The following is a 14,554-nucleotide window of genomic DNA, read 5'->3' on the forward strand; positions in this document are numbered from 1 at the left end:
GTGGCAATCAAAATTAGTTGCCTGAGGTGGCTGCCTCACTTTGCCTAACAGTAGGACCAGTCCTGTTCAGTACAATGGTCCCTCGGGTTAAGTACTTAATTCGTTCCGGAGGTTCGTTCTTAACCTGAAACTGTTCTTAACCTGAAGCACCACTTTAGCTAATGGGGCCTCCTGCTGCTGCTGCGCCGCTGGAGCACGATTTCTGTTCTCAACCTGAAGCAAAGTTCTTAACCTGAAGCACTATTTCTGGGTTAGCGGAGTCTGTAACCTGAAGCGTATGTAACCTGAAGCGTATGTAAGCTGAGGTACCACTGTACAAGGGGGCTATATAGAGATGTTTTTAAAATGTTTAATTATGTTTTTATATAGGAAGCCGCCCAGAGTGCCTAGGGCAACCTAGTCACACGGGTGGGGTACAATTATTATTATTATTTTCCTAAATTTCTACCATTCACCTAAAGAAAACTGGTAAAGACAAGCCAGTATAGCTGTCAAGAGAAGATATGAAATCTCCACCCCTGCAGCTAATAAACTAAGAGGGATTTTGGGGGGAAAGCAGGGCACTTGCATTGGAACAACACAAACTCCCCCAATCTGTTTCTAATCAACTGTATTGATGTCATTGAGAGCTTCCATTTTCAAATTTTTATTTCTCAGAACATGATGTACAAGCTCAGGCACATGCTGGAAGCATGTTGGGCCCCATTTGTTATCTCTTTCTATTTTTAGAGGCACTAAGGCACAGCTAATAGACACGCCATAGTTTGGGTCCTAGCTCCCACCAATAGGCCATTACTGTTGATTCATTTCCATAGCTACCAATTGAGCAAGACAATGAGCAGACTGATGGCATGAAATAATGCTGACTGTATCCAGGGCCTTTTCTCTGAAAGTCTGCTGTTATTCAGGAGCACTTTCACATTTTAAAATGGAATAAAAATAGAAGGCTGCTCTTCATGCTCAAGCCTTTTCAGGCCACTTAGTGTGAAATGTGGCTGTGGCGCTCTGTCCACATGCTGGCATCATCAGCGGGCAAGCCTTGGTCGGCTGCCAAGGCTCTAGTGACATGTGCTCTGCCCCCTCCCTGTGAATTGGGAATTTAAAATGGCAGTAGCGCCTGGGTTCAGCCCTGAGTGGAAGCTGCTGCTGCCTGTCACAAGCCCATTGGTGGGCTCACAGACTTGGGGAGGGGGGTGCAATTCATCAGAGGACACTTTGCCAGGTCCTGTATACCTGAAGGAGTGTCTCCACCCTCACCTTTGAACCCGGACACTGAGATCCAGCGCCGAGAGCTTTCTGGCGGTTCCCTCACTGTGAGAAGCGAAGTTACAGGGAACCAGGCAGAGGGCCTTCTTGGTAGTGGCACCCGCCCTGTGGAACACCCTCCCATCGATGTCAAAGAAATAAACAACTATATGACATTTAGAAGACATCTGAAGGCAGCCCTGTTTAGGGAAGTTTTTAATGACTGATGTTTTAATGTATTTTTAATCTTTCATTGGAAGCTGCCCAGAGTGACTGGGGGAACTCAGCCAGGTGGGTGGGGTAGAAATAATAAATTATTATTATTATTATTATTATTATTATTATTATTATTATTATTATTGCCAAGCACCCTCTCTAAACTTGAACCAGCCCTGACCAATATTTCCCCAACTTGTGTAGTATTTACACAGGTCCACACACATCCTCTAACTTTAAATGTTACTGAGGGTGGGTTTTTGTTTTTGTTTAATGTAGTGTGACTTGCTATTTCAACAATAATGAGGGGAAGGACAAATTGTAGCATGATCTGGACTAAAAATGATACTCATAATATACAAGTTGGTAATGCGACTGCATTTTCATTTATCTGCATTAATTGTTTTAATGCGGAAGAGGGCAACTTTCAAAGGGTAGCCAGTGTCACCTAAGACAGAACTGGTATTCAAGATTTACCTTATCAGATTGGAGAACTGGGCCCAAACTAACAAAATGAATTTCAACAGGGACAAATGCAAGGTTCTGCACTTAGGTAGGAAGAACCAGCTGCATAGATATAAGATTGGGGGGTGGGCAGGCTTGCCAGCAGTACATGTGAAAGGGATCTAGGGGTCTTAGTAGACCACAAGCTTAACATGAGTCAACAGTGAGATGCAGAAGGAAAAAAAGCTAACACTACTCTAGGCTGCATCAGCAGAGGTATAGCATCTAAATCAAGTAATAGTACCGCTCTATTCTGCCTTGGTCAGACCACACTTGGAATACCGTGTCCCATTCTGGGCATCACAAATTAAGAAGGATATTGAAAAGCTGGAACAAGTGCAGAGGAGGGAAACCAAGATGATTAAGGGTCTAAAACCCAGCCTTATGACGAATGGTTGAAAGATTTAGGAATGTTTAGCCTGGATAAGAGGAGACTTAGAAGTGATATGATGGCCATCTTGAAATAGTTAAAGCGCTGTCACCTGGAAGATGGAGCCAGCTTGCTTTCTCCCGCTCCAGAGGGTAGGACCCAAACCACTGGCTTCATGTTACAAGAAAGGAGATACCAACTCAGCATAAGAAAGAACTTTCTGGTGGTAACAGCTGTTCGACATGGAACGGATTCCCTTGGGAGGTGGTGGAGTCTCCTTCCTTGGAGCTTTTTAAGCAGAGGTTGGATGGCCATCTGTTATGGATGCTTTAGTTCAGATTCCTGCACCACAGGGGCTTGGACTAGAGGACCTTCGGGGTTTCTTCCAACTCTACAATTCTATGATTCTAAGACAGAAAATCTAATATCTTAATGCACCCTAAAATCTTGAAGTTGTCAGATCTGGACACATCAAGCAGGAACAGTAGCAATTTTTTGAAATGCTACACTGAAATCCTTCTGGAGTGTCAATCCAGATTTCTGATCACTCCGTATATTCATGGAACCCATGTGTTGAAGAGCTTCCACTTTATGCAACTTTGTGAAAAACCTCAACAGAATACTTGGGTAGAACTCTGAGGCCAAAGCATTTTGAGCTATATTTCAACAGGGACTGGTCTTATCACAAAACATTCCTAAGCAATGAATATGCTTGGCAAGGGTCTGAGTGCTGTTTCTTCATAGCCACGGACACTGAGGTCATGAAAGAAAGCCATAGCAGATGATATGAACCAAATGAAGAATGCCAGCTCTACCGCTATCAGCGGGTAATTACAATTGAACAGAATATTTCCACTCTTGCTCCCACTCTCTCTGTCCCTGATCTCATTCCTGCTGCCTCCCTTCTCAGTATCAGACCCAGCTGCCATTTTGAATGCTAATTTTGCCACCTCCTTTCACCCCGGAAAGGTGTGTCCCATTCCTCTGCTGGCTTTCCGGAGAATTTTTACTCTTTTTAAAGTAAGAAAAGCTAATTTGATGGTGCACAACACCTGTATTTCCTCAAGGTTGCTGAAATGAACTTATTCCTATTACACCACCACCATGCCATAGAAGAGGTCTACACTGGTTGTGACAACCCACAAAAAGGACCTTGGGGTCATAGTAGATTGTTCCCTGAAAACATCAACAGTGACTTGATTTTTGTGTTAACACGAAACTATGGCTTTCTGTGACACATACAAGCCTCGAGGAGGGTCTGTGTGGTTGTGTGCGGTTGTGCACACAAGCAAAAGTCTGGGGTGACCACACCCACTTTTGGCCATACCACCAATGGCACACAGGGTGGCAAAGGGTGAACACAGCCTTCAGGGTGAAAATGTCAGCTGCCCTGAGACCCCCGGGTATAGGGCAGTATATAGATTCAATACATCATCATTATCATAGTAATCCCTAGTATGGCGCAGTAGTTCATTGTTACATTCAAATGCAACCATTGTGTGGTAACAGCTGAAAAGGCAAATTCAGCGTTAGAAATTATTTGGAAAGGGACTGAAGAACTCTTACTGTCAGTCATATCCTAATGCCATTATATAAACAGCAGGTCTACATCTGGAATACTGTGAATGGATCTGGCTATCCTATGTCCATAAAAACAAAATGTAGAGCAGGAAAGGATTTCTGAGCAAACAAAGTGATCCATATGCAAATAAGATGAGCGCCGCAACCCCATAGTCGCCTTTGACTGGACTTAACCATCCAGGGGTCCTTTACCTATGTTTCTACAATTAAGTTTGTACAACTATGAATGATATGGAGAGCGTGAACAGAAATAATTTGTCTTCCCTTTCACATAATCGTTGAAGTCAGGGACACTCAATGGAATAGAACAACAGTGGGTTCAGAGCAGTGCTCTGTCCCATATTCCAGAAGTAACAACTGCAAGGATTTGGAGCTATGCCTTCTTCCTGGTGGCACCTACATCATGGTACACTTTGCCAAGGGAAGCCCAGCTGGGTACTAAATGCCAGAAGACTAGTATATAGCTCTTCCAGAATACATTTTGGGCTGGTTAATGGCTTTCAAAAGTGGTTTCCCTCTGCTGGGATCTTTTTAGCTGTGCTTTATGCTGGCTGACTTCTATTTTTATTGTGTCTTTGGGATGTTTTTATTGCATTTGGTTCGGCTATGTTGTACGGTGCCTTTGAGTAGCATGTCTTTGGCAGAGAATGCAGTATATGAAATTTTAAACAAACAAACAGGACAAAAGGAGGTACTATTTCAAACAACACATAGCCAGCTTAGAGAATTCATTACCATTAATGGCAGTCACTGGCTTAGATGGCTTAATAGAGGGATTAGAAAAATTCATGGAGGTTACGTCTACCAATGGACATTTTTATTATAAACTATTATTTTAATTATTATTTACATTTCTATCCCACCTTTCCCCAAGGAGCTAAAGTGGCGAACATGGTTCTCTCCACTCTCCATAGCTCAGTACAACATGAGACTCTTAATCTTGCAGGTTCAAGCCCCACATTGGGCAAAAAAAATCCCTGCACAGCAGGGGGTTGGACTAGATGACCCCTGTGGTCCCTTCCAACAATTCTATGATTTGATGACTCCATTTTATCCTCACAACAACCCTGTGAGGTAGGTTAGGGTGAAAAATGAAACTGGCCCCACTGAGCTTCATGACTGAGCAGGGATCTGAACTCTGGTCTCAAAGGTCCTAGCCCAACACTCTAACAAGCACACCACACTGGTCATTGATAGCTAGCTGGAACCTCAGTTTTTGAAGAGCAGATGTGGCTAGGGGACGTTAACATGCCTTGCAAGTGCCTAGCAAGGCACCGTTGGAAATTAAAAGAGTGCTGGACTAGACAGACCTTCGGTCTGATCATGCATGGCTCTCCCCCAGTTCTTCTTTCTTTGACACTGCACAAACCTACCTACAAAATCCCTAACAGGAGGGGTAGCCAACATAGTGCTCTTGACATATTGTTGGACTACAACTCATGCTATCCCTGACCATTAGCCATCCTGGTTGGAGCTGTTGAAAACTGTAGCCTGAAAACCTCTGCAGAACACCTTGCAGGTTCCCGTGGCCTTACGCAGACCTCTTTGCAAAAGTGTTTCTCCATTAACTCTTTTTGAGGAGTACACAGCTTAAAGCACACCTTAAACCCGCAGTTGCTAGATTACAACTCCCATTATCCCTGGCCGTTGGCTGTATTGGCTGGGGTTCTTCATCCCTGCCTTGAAGTTAGAGACTTCAAAGAGAGGAGCATGCCTGGCTTGGTTTTGTAAAAAGGAAGCAAAGTAAACCCACTCCCAAAATTGAAGTGAATTCAGCAGTGATGTCGGGGAAAGAGTGCCCTTGTCCTATGGCCAATTTGCAAGGTACAAAGCACATGACAGGAAGACTAAGCATAAGGAAAAAGCATGCTACGGGGTTGCAAACTTGTGCATTTCCTAACATGTTGCCATTTCCAGGAAGGGCAGGGGCTTCTCACCAGGGTACATGGGTCTTATAAAAGTGCCCCTGAGTTCAGTACTTCTCAGACCCAAGAACAGTACAAGGAACATTCACAGCTTTCCTAACTATGTTGAACATTGGACTCATTGATTTGGACTTGCATCTTCTGCCTCATTCTTCTGCTTGACAGGAGACTTCATTTTTATATTTCTGGGCCAAGAATCAATAGCTACAGGTGGACCCAACTTTGGCAACTTTCCTGCTTCCATTGTCCCTTTGAACAAGGCATGCGTGTGCGCACACCCCTTATTATATCACTGTCTGATTTATATTGCAAGGCTGCTGGCAGCCAGGACCTGCCTATGCCACTAACATAACTGAAAAGTGCCTTGTGCACCAACAACAGTGATAACAATACTGCTAGTAGTAGTAATAATGATTCATCACAAAGTACTTTTAAGAGTCTCTTCTATTTCAAAATTAGTGCTGCTTTAAGATCCTACGCCAAAAGCCTTCTTGGGGCATGCTGAATTAGTTGTGCAGCTCCTAGGTTCCTGGCAATGCTCCTTTTACTTTAAAAATACACATTAAAGAAGCTGACGCGTGAACACAATGAGTGAGAGCAATGACCAGTTATTACATTTGACTATCACTCTTTTCCTATTACTGATGCATAAATCCCATTCAAATCAGTAACACATACCTGATGGCCAGATTGCACCTATCAATTGTATTTACTTTGAGCAGAACTGCTACCCCCGTGCATTTAAAACAGAGTGGTTTTTTGCTGTTTTCTCAAACCACATACACTTTCAATTTCAGCTTTTAAAAGTAATCAAGGAATATATGCAGTAGAGGTAGCTACAATGCCTCTCTTCACAAATGCACACAGCCCTCCCTTCCCCTGTAAGTAAAGATTACAAAGCAGTAAACTGAAAAGGAGGGAGGGGTGTGTGTCATTTTGCTAAAAATAACAGGAAAAAACGCCAAGTTACCGTCTCCTTTGCTGTTTAATATCAATTGGCTTGTTAATAGCATAGGGTGATCCGTGAATGAAGGCACTTCGAAATCTGGCCACCTTCTCCAGGGTCAGGTGCTCACAGCTGGATGGCAAACTCATTTTATCCAGGTACAAGCTGTAAAGGAAAGCTAAAGGCAAAACGGACACATTCCTGGGAAATCTGGGGAAATGGATTCAACTCCAGTGGGCAGCTCAGGTGTAGCTTTGTGCTCTGGCTGTCTGGAAGGTAAAAGGTCCTGGTCTCTCCGGCTGCTGTGTTCACCCTGATAGACAGGCAGTGGCTTGCATTTATTCAGAGTCGAGTTGCAATCGGGTTGAACCAATAAAATGGAAAGCTTCCCAGAAGCTTAGTTCCACTCCCCCACTTCCAGCAGACATTGAGCACAGCTTGCTCAACTGCAAATGCAGCCTCTGAAAACTCGCTCCCTGCAATTACAGTGCAGCAATAGGTGGCCGAGATGGACTATTTATACTCAGATGACGCTCTCCCCCGGTGAAAGAGAAATCACTTATTCAAATTGATCGGTGCTTTTTCTTGCAAATCTCTTCTTCAGATCTCTTTTGAAAATTCAGCTCAGTCCATCTACATGCGAAAGCTATGGCGAACAGTAAAACTGCAGATGATATATTAGGGCTGCTTCACATTTCTGGAGAAGCTCATCTGTCTGGTTTCACCATATTAATGTGTGAAAGGGTGAAAGATATTTCCCCTGTGACATGCACGCAATACCAACTGGTCAGGGAGTTGGGGCCAACTGTAGCTCTCTGCAACATGTCTACACCATGTAAATATGCTGAAAACAAATGATACAGTTATCTCACATTGTATGTAAACTCAGAAGTTAATATTTATAGTAAAAATGACAACAACGCATTGCATGGGCCCAACTCAGCAGCCAGCAAACTAAAAGCAAGATGTCTAGATTAGATTTTAAAACGCTGGAGCCTGTGAATAAGGCTCCACATTGAACGAAGTCTATCCCAGCCAGTGGCTGGAAAAGCTGCTACAGGCACCTGCGTGGAGCCTCTTCTCGATTTTGACAGCTGTAGTGAAGAAGGGTGAATGAGCTGGAGGCTTTTCACTTCATGGGCTCCTGCTGTAAATATAAGGAGCTTTCCTATACACAAGAGCAAGCCCTGCAGGCCTGAATTATTAGAACCTCCGTCCCAGCAGGCTGGTGGGAAATAATGTGTCCCTCTTGAACTTCAGATGCTCAAGACTTTTCCATTTCACCAGACATTTTAAAGGAAACTGTTTTTATTATTGATTTTATCTTATCCACTGTATGCGTTTTAATATTTATGCATGCCCCTTAGAAATAAATGAATAAAGGCTCAGCAGAACCTCCAGGTTCAGAGGCAACATTTCACTTTATACCAGTTGCTGGAAAGCAACTGGGGTGGAGAGCTATTGTCTCCCTGCCTTGCTGGTGGGCTTCCCATAAGCATCTGATTGGTCACTGTGGAAAACAGGCTAGGTTGACCTTTAGCTGGTCTGCTTCAACAGTCTGCTTATGTTCCAATGGGAGTTGCTTTGGAAAGTTGTTGGGGACAGGAGGCAACAGCACTGAAATAACAGGACAGGAGAGGTGCCAAACGTTTGTGTCAGTTGTCCAAGAACCGGCATAAAAAATGATCCTCTCCAGCTGCACATACTGCAGGCTGGGAAATTAACATGGATGTGACCAGCCTTTATTTTAGGAAAACTAGTCACATTGCCCCAAAGATAAAAGAAATTAAAAAGCTAATCTGACTTGAAGTTAGCTTCTTCTTCAGCTGCTTCTTCAAGAAGGGTCTTATAAATCAATCCTAAATGTTCACTCAACAGTGGAAAAAATAAACACGTTTTTACTTGCAGCTTATCTATACTTGCTTCCTCATAGCTGTACATGGTCCCCTTGCATTTTTCATATTATTTCCCAAACAATATATATAACGTGTGTGTCTTTCTCCACAATCGTTTCAGCACACAATTTCAGGGTCACCTACATAGTAATGCTCAGCATTTGCTCGTGATAATAGACACAGATGCTCAAAGTCACCTGGAGAGAAAGTGGGCATACAGATTCACCACTGCTTAGCAATGCCAATGGGTATCTGAGCAGGCTCATGAGCCAATGTTCCAGTTTGGTTAGCAAAGTACTGTTAAGCCTAATAGCAACAGGATACGGGGCTCTTTGTGATGGAAAATCTGTACAGGGAATGTGAACTTGGGTCTTCAGGGTTTTTATTGAATTAAGTCCCCAACTGGGTAACACTGTCTGGCAAAAGGGAACAATGGCTGTGCCTCTGAGGCATCTTCTGAAGAGATGTTCAAGCAATTAAACTATTTTAAATCTGCATCAAGCTGCTTGCTTTTGCTTATTTTAACATAAAGGCTTCCACATGATGTGGCGATGGCCATTAACCTAGGTGACGTTAGAAAGGAATTTGACAAATCCATGGAGGATAAAGCTATCCGTGTCTATTAGCCATGATGGCTAAATGTGACCTCCATGACCAGAGACAACATGCCTCTAATACCAATTGCTGGGGGGCAGCAGTGGGGCAGTGCTGATGTGCTTCTGTCCTGCTTGTGGGCTTCCCATGTGCATCCAGCTGGCCACTGTGAGAAATAGGATGCTGGACTAGATGGGCCTTTGGACTAATCCAGCAGAGCTTTTCTTGCCAGGCCAGTCCCATAACTACAAGTTCCCATGTAAAGCAAGTAGAGATGGTGCCAAATTACTACCTTGAAATTTGAGCGTCAAGAAGAGTGGTCTTGTTAAAAATCGATCCCATCCCCTCTGAGATGACCACAACTCAAAATGTGGCAAATACTAAAGGTAAAGGACCCCTGGACAGTTACGCCCAGTCAAAGGCAACTATGGGGTTGCGGCGCTCATCCTGCTTTCAGGCTGAGGGAGCTGGCGTTTGTCCGCAGACAGTTTTTCGGGTCATGTGGCCAACATGATTAAACTGCTTCTGGTGAAATGGAACACTGTAACGGAAACCAGAGCGCACGGAAACACCGTTTACCTTCCCGCTGCAGCAGTACCTATTTATCTACTTGCACTGGTGTGCTTTCGAACTGCTAGGTTGGCAGGAGCTGGGACAGAGAAACAGGAGCTCACTCCATTGCAGGGTTTTAAACCACCGAGCTTCCGATCGGCAAGCCCAAGAGGCTCAGTGGTTTAGACTACAGCACCACCCGTGCCCCACGCGTGGTTAATACTATCCCTGTTGCTACTCACCCGTTCCTGCTGGTCAACCCCCCTCCCCCATAAAAAAGGCAGATGATTAGGAGGGCCTCACTTCCACAGAAGAGAAGCATATTGCTTGTGTCAAAATAGGCTTAAATACTGTCATGCAGAGACCTTGCTTGGCTAAGCAAATGATCTGCATGCTCTGAATAGCAAAAAGTGCCAATCTAGTCCTGCAGGAGCAATGAATATGCTTGATTCCTTGCATGAGACATTGCGGCTTATACACTTATCAGCAAACGGGAAGAGGCCCACCCAGACACCCTTTTCGCTGCCTATTCGTGATGATTTGAGCTGCTGATGCTATTGGAGCAGTCACACACAATCCCACTTTCTGCACTATTCACGTCTGCTTTGTTTCCAGTCTGAGAATATCTCATAACGTCTTGCTGCTGTTCTGTAACTTTTTATACCATGAATGTCTGGTTTCTTTTTCTCCCCCTTTCGCTTTGCTACAGGGCCCTGGACAGCAATGATGTGGCAGCTTTGGGAAACATCGGAGAAGCATTAATAAAACAAAATAAATCCACCACAAATGCATTATTATTGTGTTAAGGATAAATCCATATTAAAACACCTGTCTGGAGAGGCCAAGGACAACAGAACAATCATTCTATCACAGGTTTCCTTTAAACTATTCAGCGAACAATAAATTTTATGTAAGGAATCAAGGTTTTCATTGAATTATTTGAACTGAGGAGGAATCGTTTTGGTCTTGGGTGTTTGGTGCATGCATTCTGCATTTTCTGGATAGGAAATAGGGCTGCCTTGTGACTGTTGATGCCCACAGTTTCGTCTTCATTTCTTTAGTGGAGAAGTTGCTTTAATGATTATGATTTTTAATTATCTAGCAAGTATTATGGACTCATTCTTAAATTATAAAAATCCTTTAAAAATGTAACTAAATTAAAGGGGGGATATGTAAGTATCACACATAAAACTGCCAGACTTGTACAACAGAGCCATTTCAAAGAGAAAAAGTTAAAACAATTTCAACCCATTGCTGCCATTGTATATAATGTTACCCATTAAAATAAATGGGCAGCATATTGCTGGAGCTCCATAGCAGAACAATTGTGTTTATTCATTTTCCTAGGTGAATATAATGTGTGAATATCAGCTGTTGCTGCTAAGTTTAGAATAATATCTGGATTTTAGCATAAATGCTTCTCACTGAATAGGCAAAATAAAGACATTTTAGAAATGTTAGGTCGGTACCACCTATTGTTAATGTATATAGTTTTTGTGGCACATGGTGTATCAACTGTTGAAAATTTAATTTGCATTCTCTGTGGAGACTGGCTGTCTCATTTTTAAGTATACACGCTGTCCCTTTCTTTCCTTCATGCAATATCAGCTTCCATGGTTTTACTTCTTAATTTAGGATACCATGGATATGGATGGAAACAAAATATGTTCAGAATTAACAATTGATGGCTTAACATCCTTTTCTCCTATTACTAATCCTCCATCCACCATCTAGTTAACAGGAAGGTTAGTAACAGGAAAAAAGGATTTCTACCTATAAATTGTTAATTTTGAATGTAGCCCAGGCAAACAATTCCCCAGAACAGATAATTTTAAGGCAAATGTCTTAAAGTGCAGTCGTACCCATATCTACTCAGTTCAGAGAGGCGTACTCCCAAGTGTCTATAGGATGGCAACCTAAATTAAGGTTACCAGACGTCCCCGTTTCCCGGGGACAGTCCCCAGATTTACAAATCAGTCCCCTGACAAAATCCATCTATTTAGTAGGAAGTTGAAAAGTGTCCCCGGATTCATTGAAAAAAATCTGGTAACCTTAACCTAAATCTATGAAAAGTATTATAGAAATGCTTCGACCAGGTATGTCATTTTTCACTCCACAATTTTTCTCCCCGTAGAAATGCTCAGCGGCTTGCAAGACTCAAAACAATAAAATGTTGCAACAAAAATAAACATCGTCATAAAAAGCAGACCATTCAAGGCAACAACAGGTAATAACTAATTCCAAAACAACACTTTCCCCATCACACTTGAACGAGCGACAGAACCAAAGTGCCTCTCAAGGAGTGGGTGTTGGGATCTGAGTCTTTCGCCCTGTACCAATAAAACTACTAGTACAATTTTGTTACCTAGACTTCTGTCACTATAGAGACATTGCCAGTGCTTCAATCCAACATTACCCAATGTTCTGATCTACCAACATGGCATCGCATTGCCTGCAACCTCATCAGAAATGAATTCTTCGTTAACAGCTTCAGTTAGTACATCTTCTACTCTGCCTTTCAGCATGTGATGTTTTTGTACCCTGAGAAAATGATGAAGATGACTACATATAAAAGACCTGTTGATGATGCTTGCCTGTCAATAATTTACATTGTCCAGAAATATAGTTGATAAAGAGGGAGATTACTATAACCTAGTCCTTGCCTAAATGCTATACAAACATTTGCACATTATCTGGCCATGCAAATGTTTGGGAAGGTATTGTGAGGAATGAGCAAACTGGACTTTCATAATTCTAAGCGTGGAAAGATTAATCTGATCTATAGACCAGCTACTTTAGGACTCACTTTCCTTTTCTAAGCAGCAGAAATTTATTCCACTGTATTGTACTTCACTTCTCTTTGCACTGCTGTTAGCAGTACAAAGTTGACTTATAAGGAGTTAGTCCGGGGATGAGAAACCAGCGCCCTCCAGATTTTCCAGATTCTATCATGCCAGGATGGTGGAAGTTGTAGTTCAAGTTCCTCAGCCCTGAGTTAATGTATTGTTGTATATGTTGGTTTTTGTCCTGATGATGCATAGCCAATCCACAGCACAATGCAAATCACACTGCAGTGAAACTTACACAAAGCCATCATATGGATTTCTGTTGCTGTGTGGATACACCTCAAGGATCCATTTTTAAAAAAATCTATCCCAAAGAATCTCACTAAGCTTTGACATTATTAATTTTTTCATTTTAGCATTGCAGAAGATGTCTTCTTTGCCTATTCTACAGGAGACTTAAAATGGTAATTGTTTGGAAAAACTAATGATTCAAGGTGGGAGTCAGAATAAATTGCAATGAAGCACTAATGCCTGGGATTAAATCTCAATGAGTGCAGTGGACTTACTTCGTGAGAACAGGATAACACATAATTTCATAAAAGAACCAAGTCATTCACTCTTCCTTCACCTAACTCCTACTTCTTCTAAGGATCTGTAAAACAGTCAGGGAACCTTTTCTGCCAAGTAGGTCATAATCTCCCTGCATGTCATGGGCCAACATTGACAGATGGGCCACATACCTGTGAATTATCTGATGTCACAATTATGTCAGGAGCTTGACAGTTGCGTAGTCCCTCCTACCCATCAATGCTGACCCATGGGGGTGAAGGGGAGACAGTGACCAAGCAGGACTGAGCATCAGCGTATTGACTAATATGCAGGAAGTTCAACCTGGATTTCTGCACAGTATGGGTATGTGAGCAGCCAATCCAGCTGCATCTCCACCTGCCCTACACATCAAGTGTGGGGCAGGTGGGCATGGGTTTTGTGTTGTTGTTGTTTTAAAAAAGGGAAGTTTTGTGGGGGGCCCTACCTCTAATCTTTAAATAGTGCTTCATTTCACTGTTTTAGAAAATTCTACTGACTACATTAACAACATAAAAACAGCACAGCTGGATCAGACCAAAGACCCGTGGAGTCCAGCATTCTGTTCACACAGTGGCCAGCCAGGTGTCTATGAGAAGCCTACAGAAGAAGAACAGCGCTCTTCACACATGATTCCCAGAAACTGATATTCGGAGTGGTACCTTCCCTGGAAGTCAGTCAGATCAGGCCAAGAGGACCCTTCTTAATCTTGAACAACCTTCAATGGACACATTTGCTGCATTCTGACTTCACAATAAACTCTGGTGTATCAAGCCTAGCTTTCTCCTGGGCTCGCAAGCTTCTCCCTCCGCATCTGGTGTGTCCACAAAGAAGCTATGCTTAATTAACCGTAGAATGTCAAATGGTATGACAAACTGTGGTTAATCTTACTCACTGCTTGTTTGTTGCACACCCTTGCTTATTGGCAATATTGGTCCAACCACAGCCACTGGCTTCTTGGGACAATATTCTCTGCTGGCAGCAAACAAATCGAAATAATAATACAAGCTACTGAATTTTCGTGGTGGGTGGGAGAGAATAAAATAAATAAATGCCTTGAAAAAGTTACACAGACACCTGCCCATTCCATGGTAACATGTCTAGATAAAGGCCCAGTTTGAATGTAGTGATTGTAGCCTAATAAACCATGATTTATCAGGCTGAGAATGAGTACTGTTCTTATCCATTCCCTTTTCCTCTCCTTCCTTGTAACTTAATTCAACGATTTGCATAGTTCCTTACACAACAGCTGTCCATTATGTCCAAACAGGGAAACTGTGCTTTGACTACAAAACAGGATTGCAAACCATAGCTTGATTCTGGTTTACAAGCTAAAACTGTAATGAGAGCTTAAG

At 42.7% G+C, this 14,554-nt stretch overlaps 1 protein-coding gene across 8 annotated transcripts in view; it reads right to left on the bottom strand.

The window, feature by feature from the left end:
* The window catches only part of PDE4D (phosphodiesterase 4D), a 634,082-nt gene that overhangs the window by 214,840 nt on the left and 404,688 nt on the right, over positions 1 to 14,554 (bottom strand). Inside the window, exon 1 of one of the 8 annotated variants that reach the window (XM_053408758.1) lies at positions 6,812 to 7,174. The exons of the other annotated variants lie outside the window; for them this stretch is intronic. Within the exon in view, the coding sequence (XP_053264733.1) occupies positions 6,812 to 6,936 (125 nt within the window). The 5' untranslated portion in view covers positions 6,937 to 7,174. Of the gene's footprint in view, positions 1 to 6,811; positions 7,175 to 14,554 lie in introns of those variants that run through there. 8 annotated transcript variants of the gene reach the window in all.

This window comes from Podarcis raffonei, chromosome 11 (genome assembly GCF_027172205.1).
Source record: "Podarcis raffonei isolate rPodRaf1 chromosome 11, rPodRaf1.pri, whole genome shotgun sequence".
Classification (NCBI taxonomy): Eukaryota; Metazoa; Chordata; class Lepidosauria; order Squamata; family Lacertidae; genus Podarcis; species Podarcis raffonei.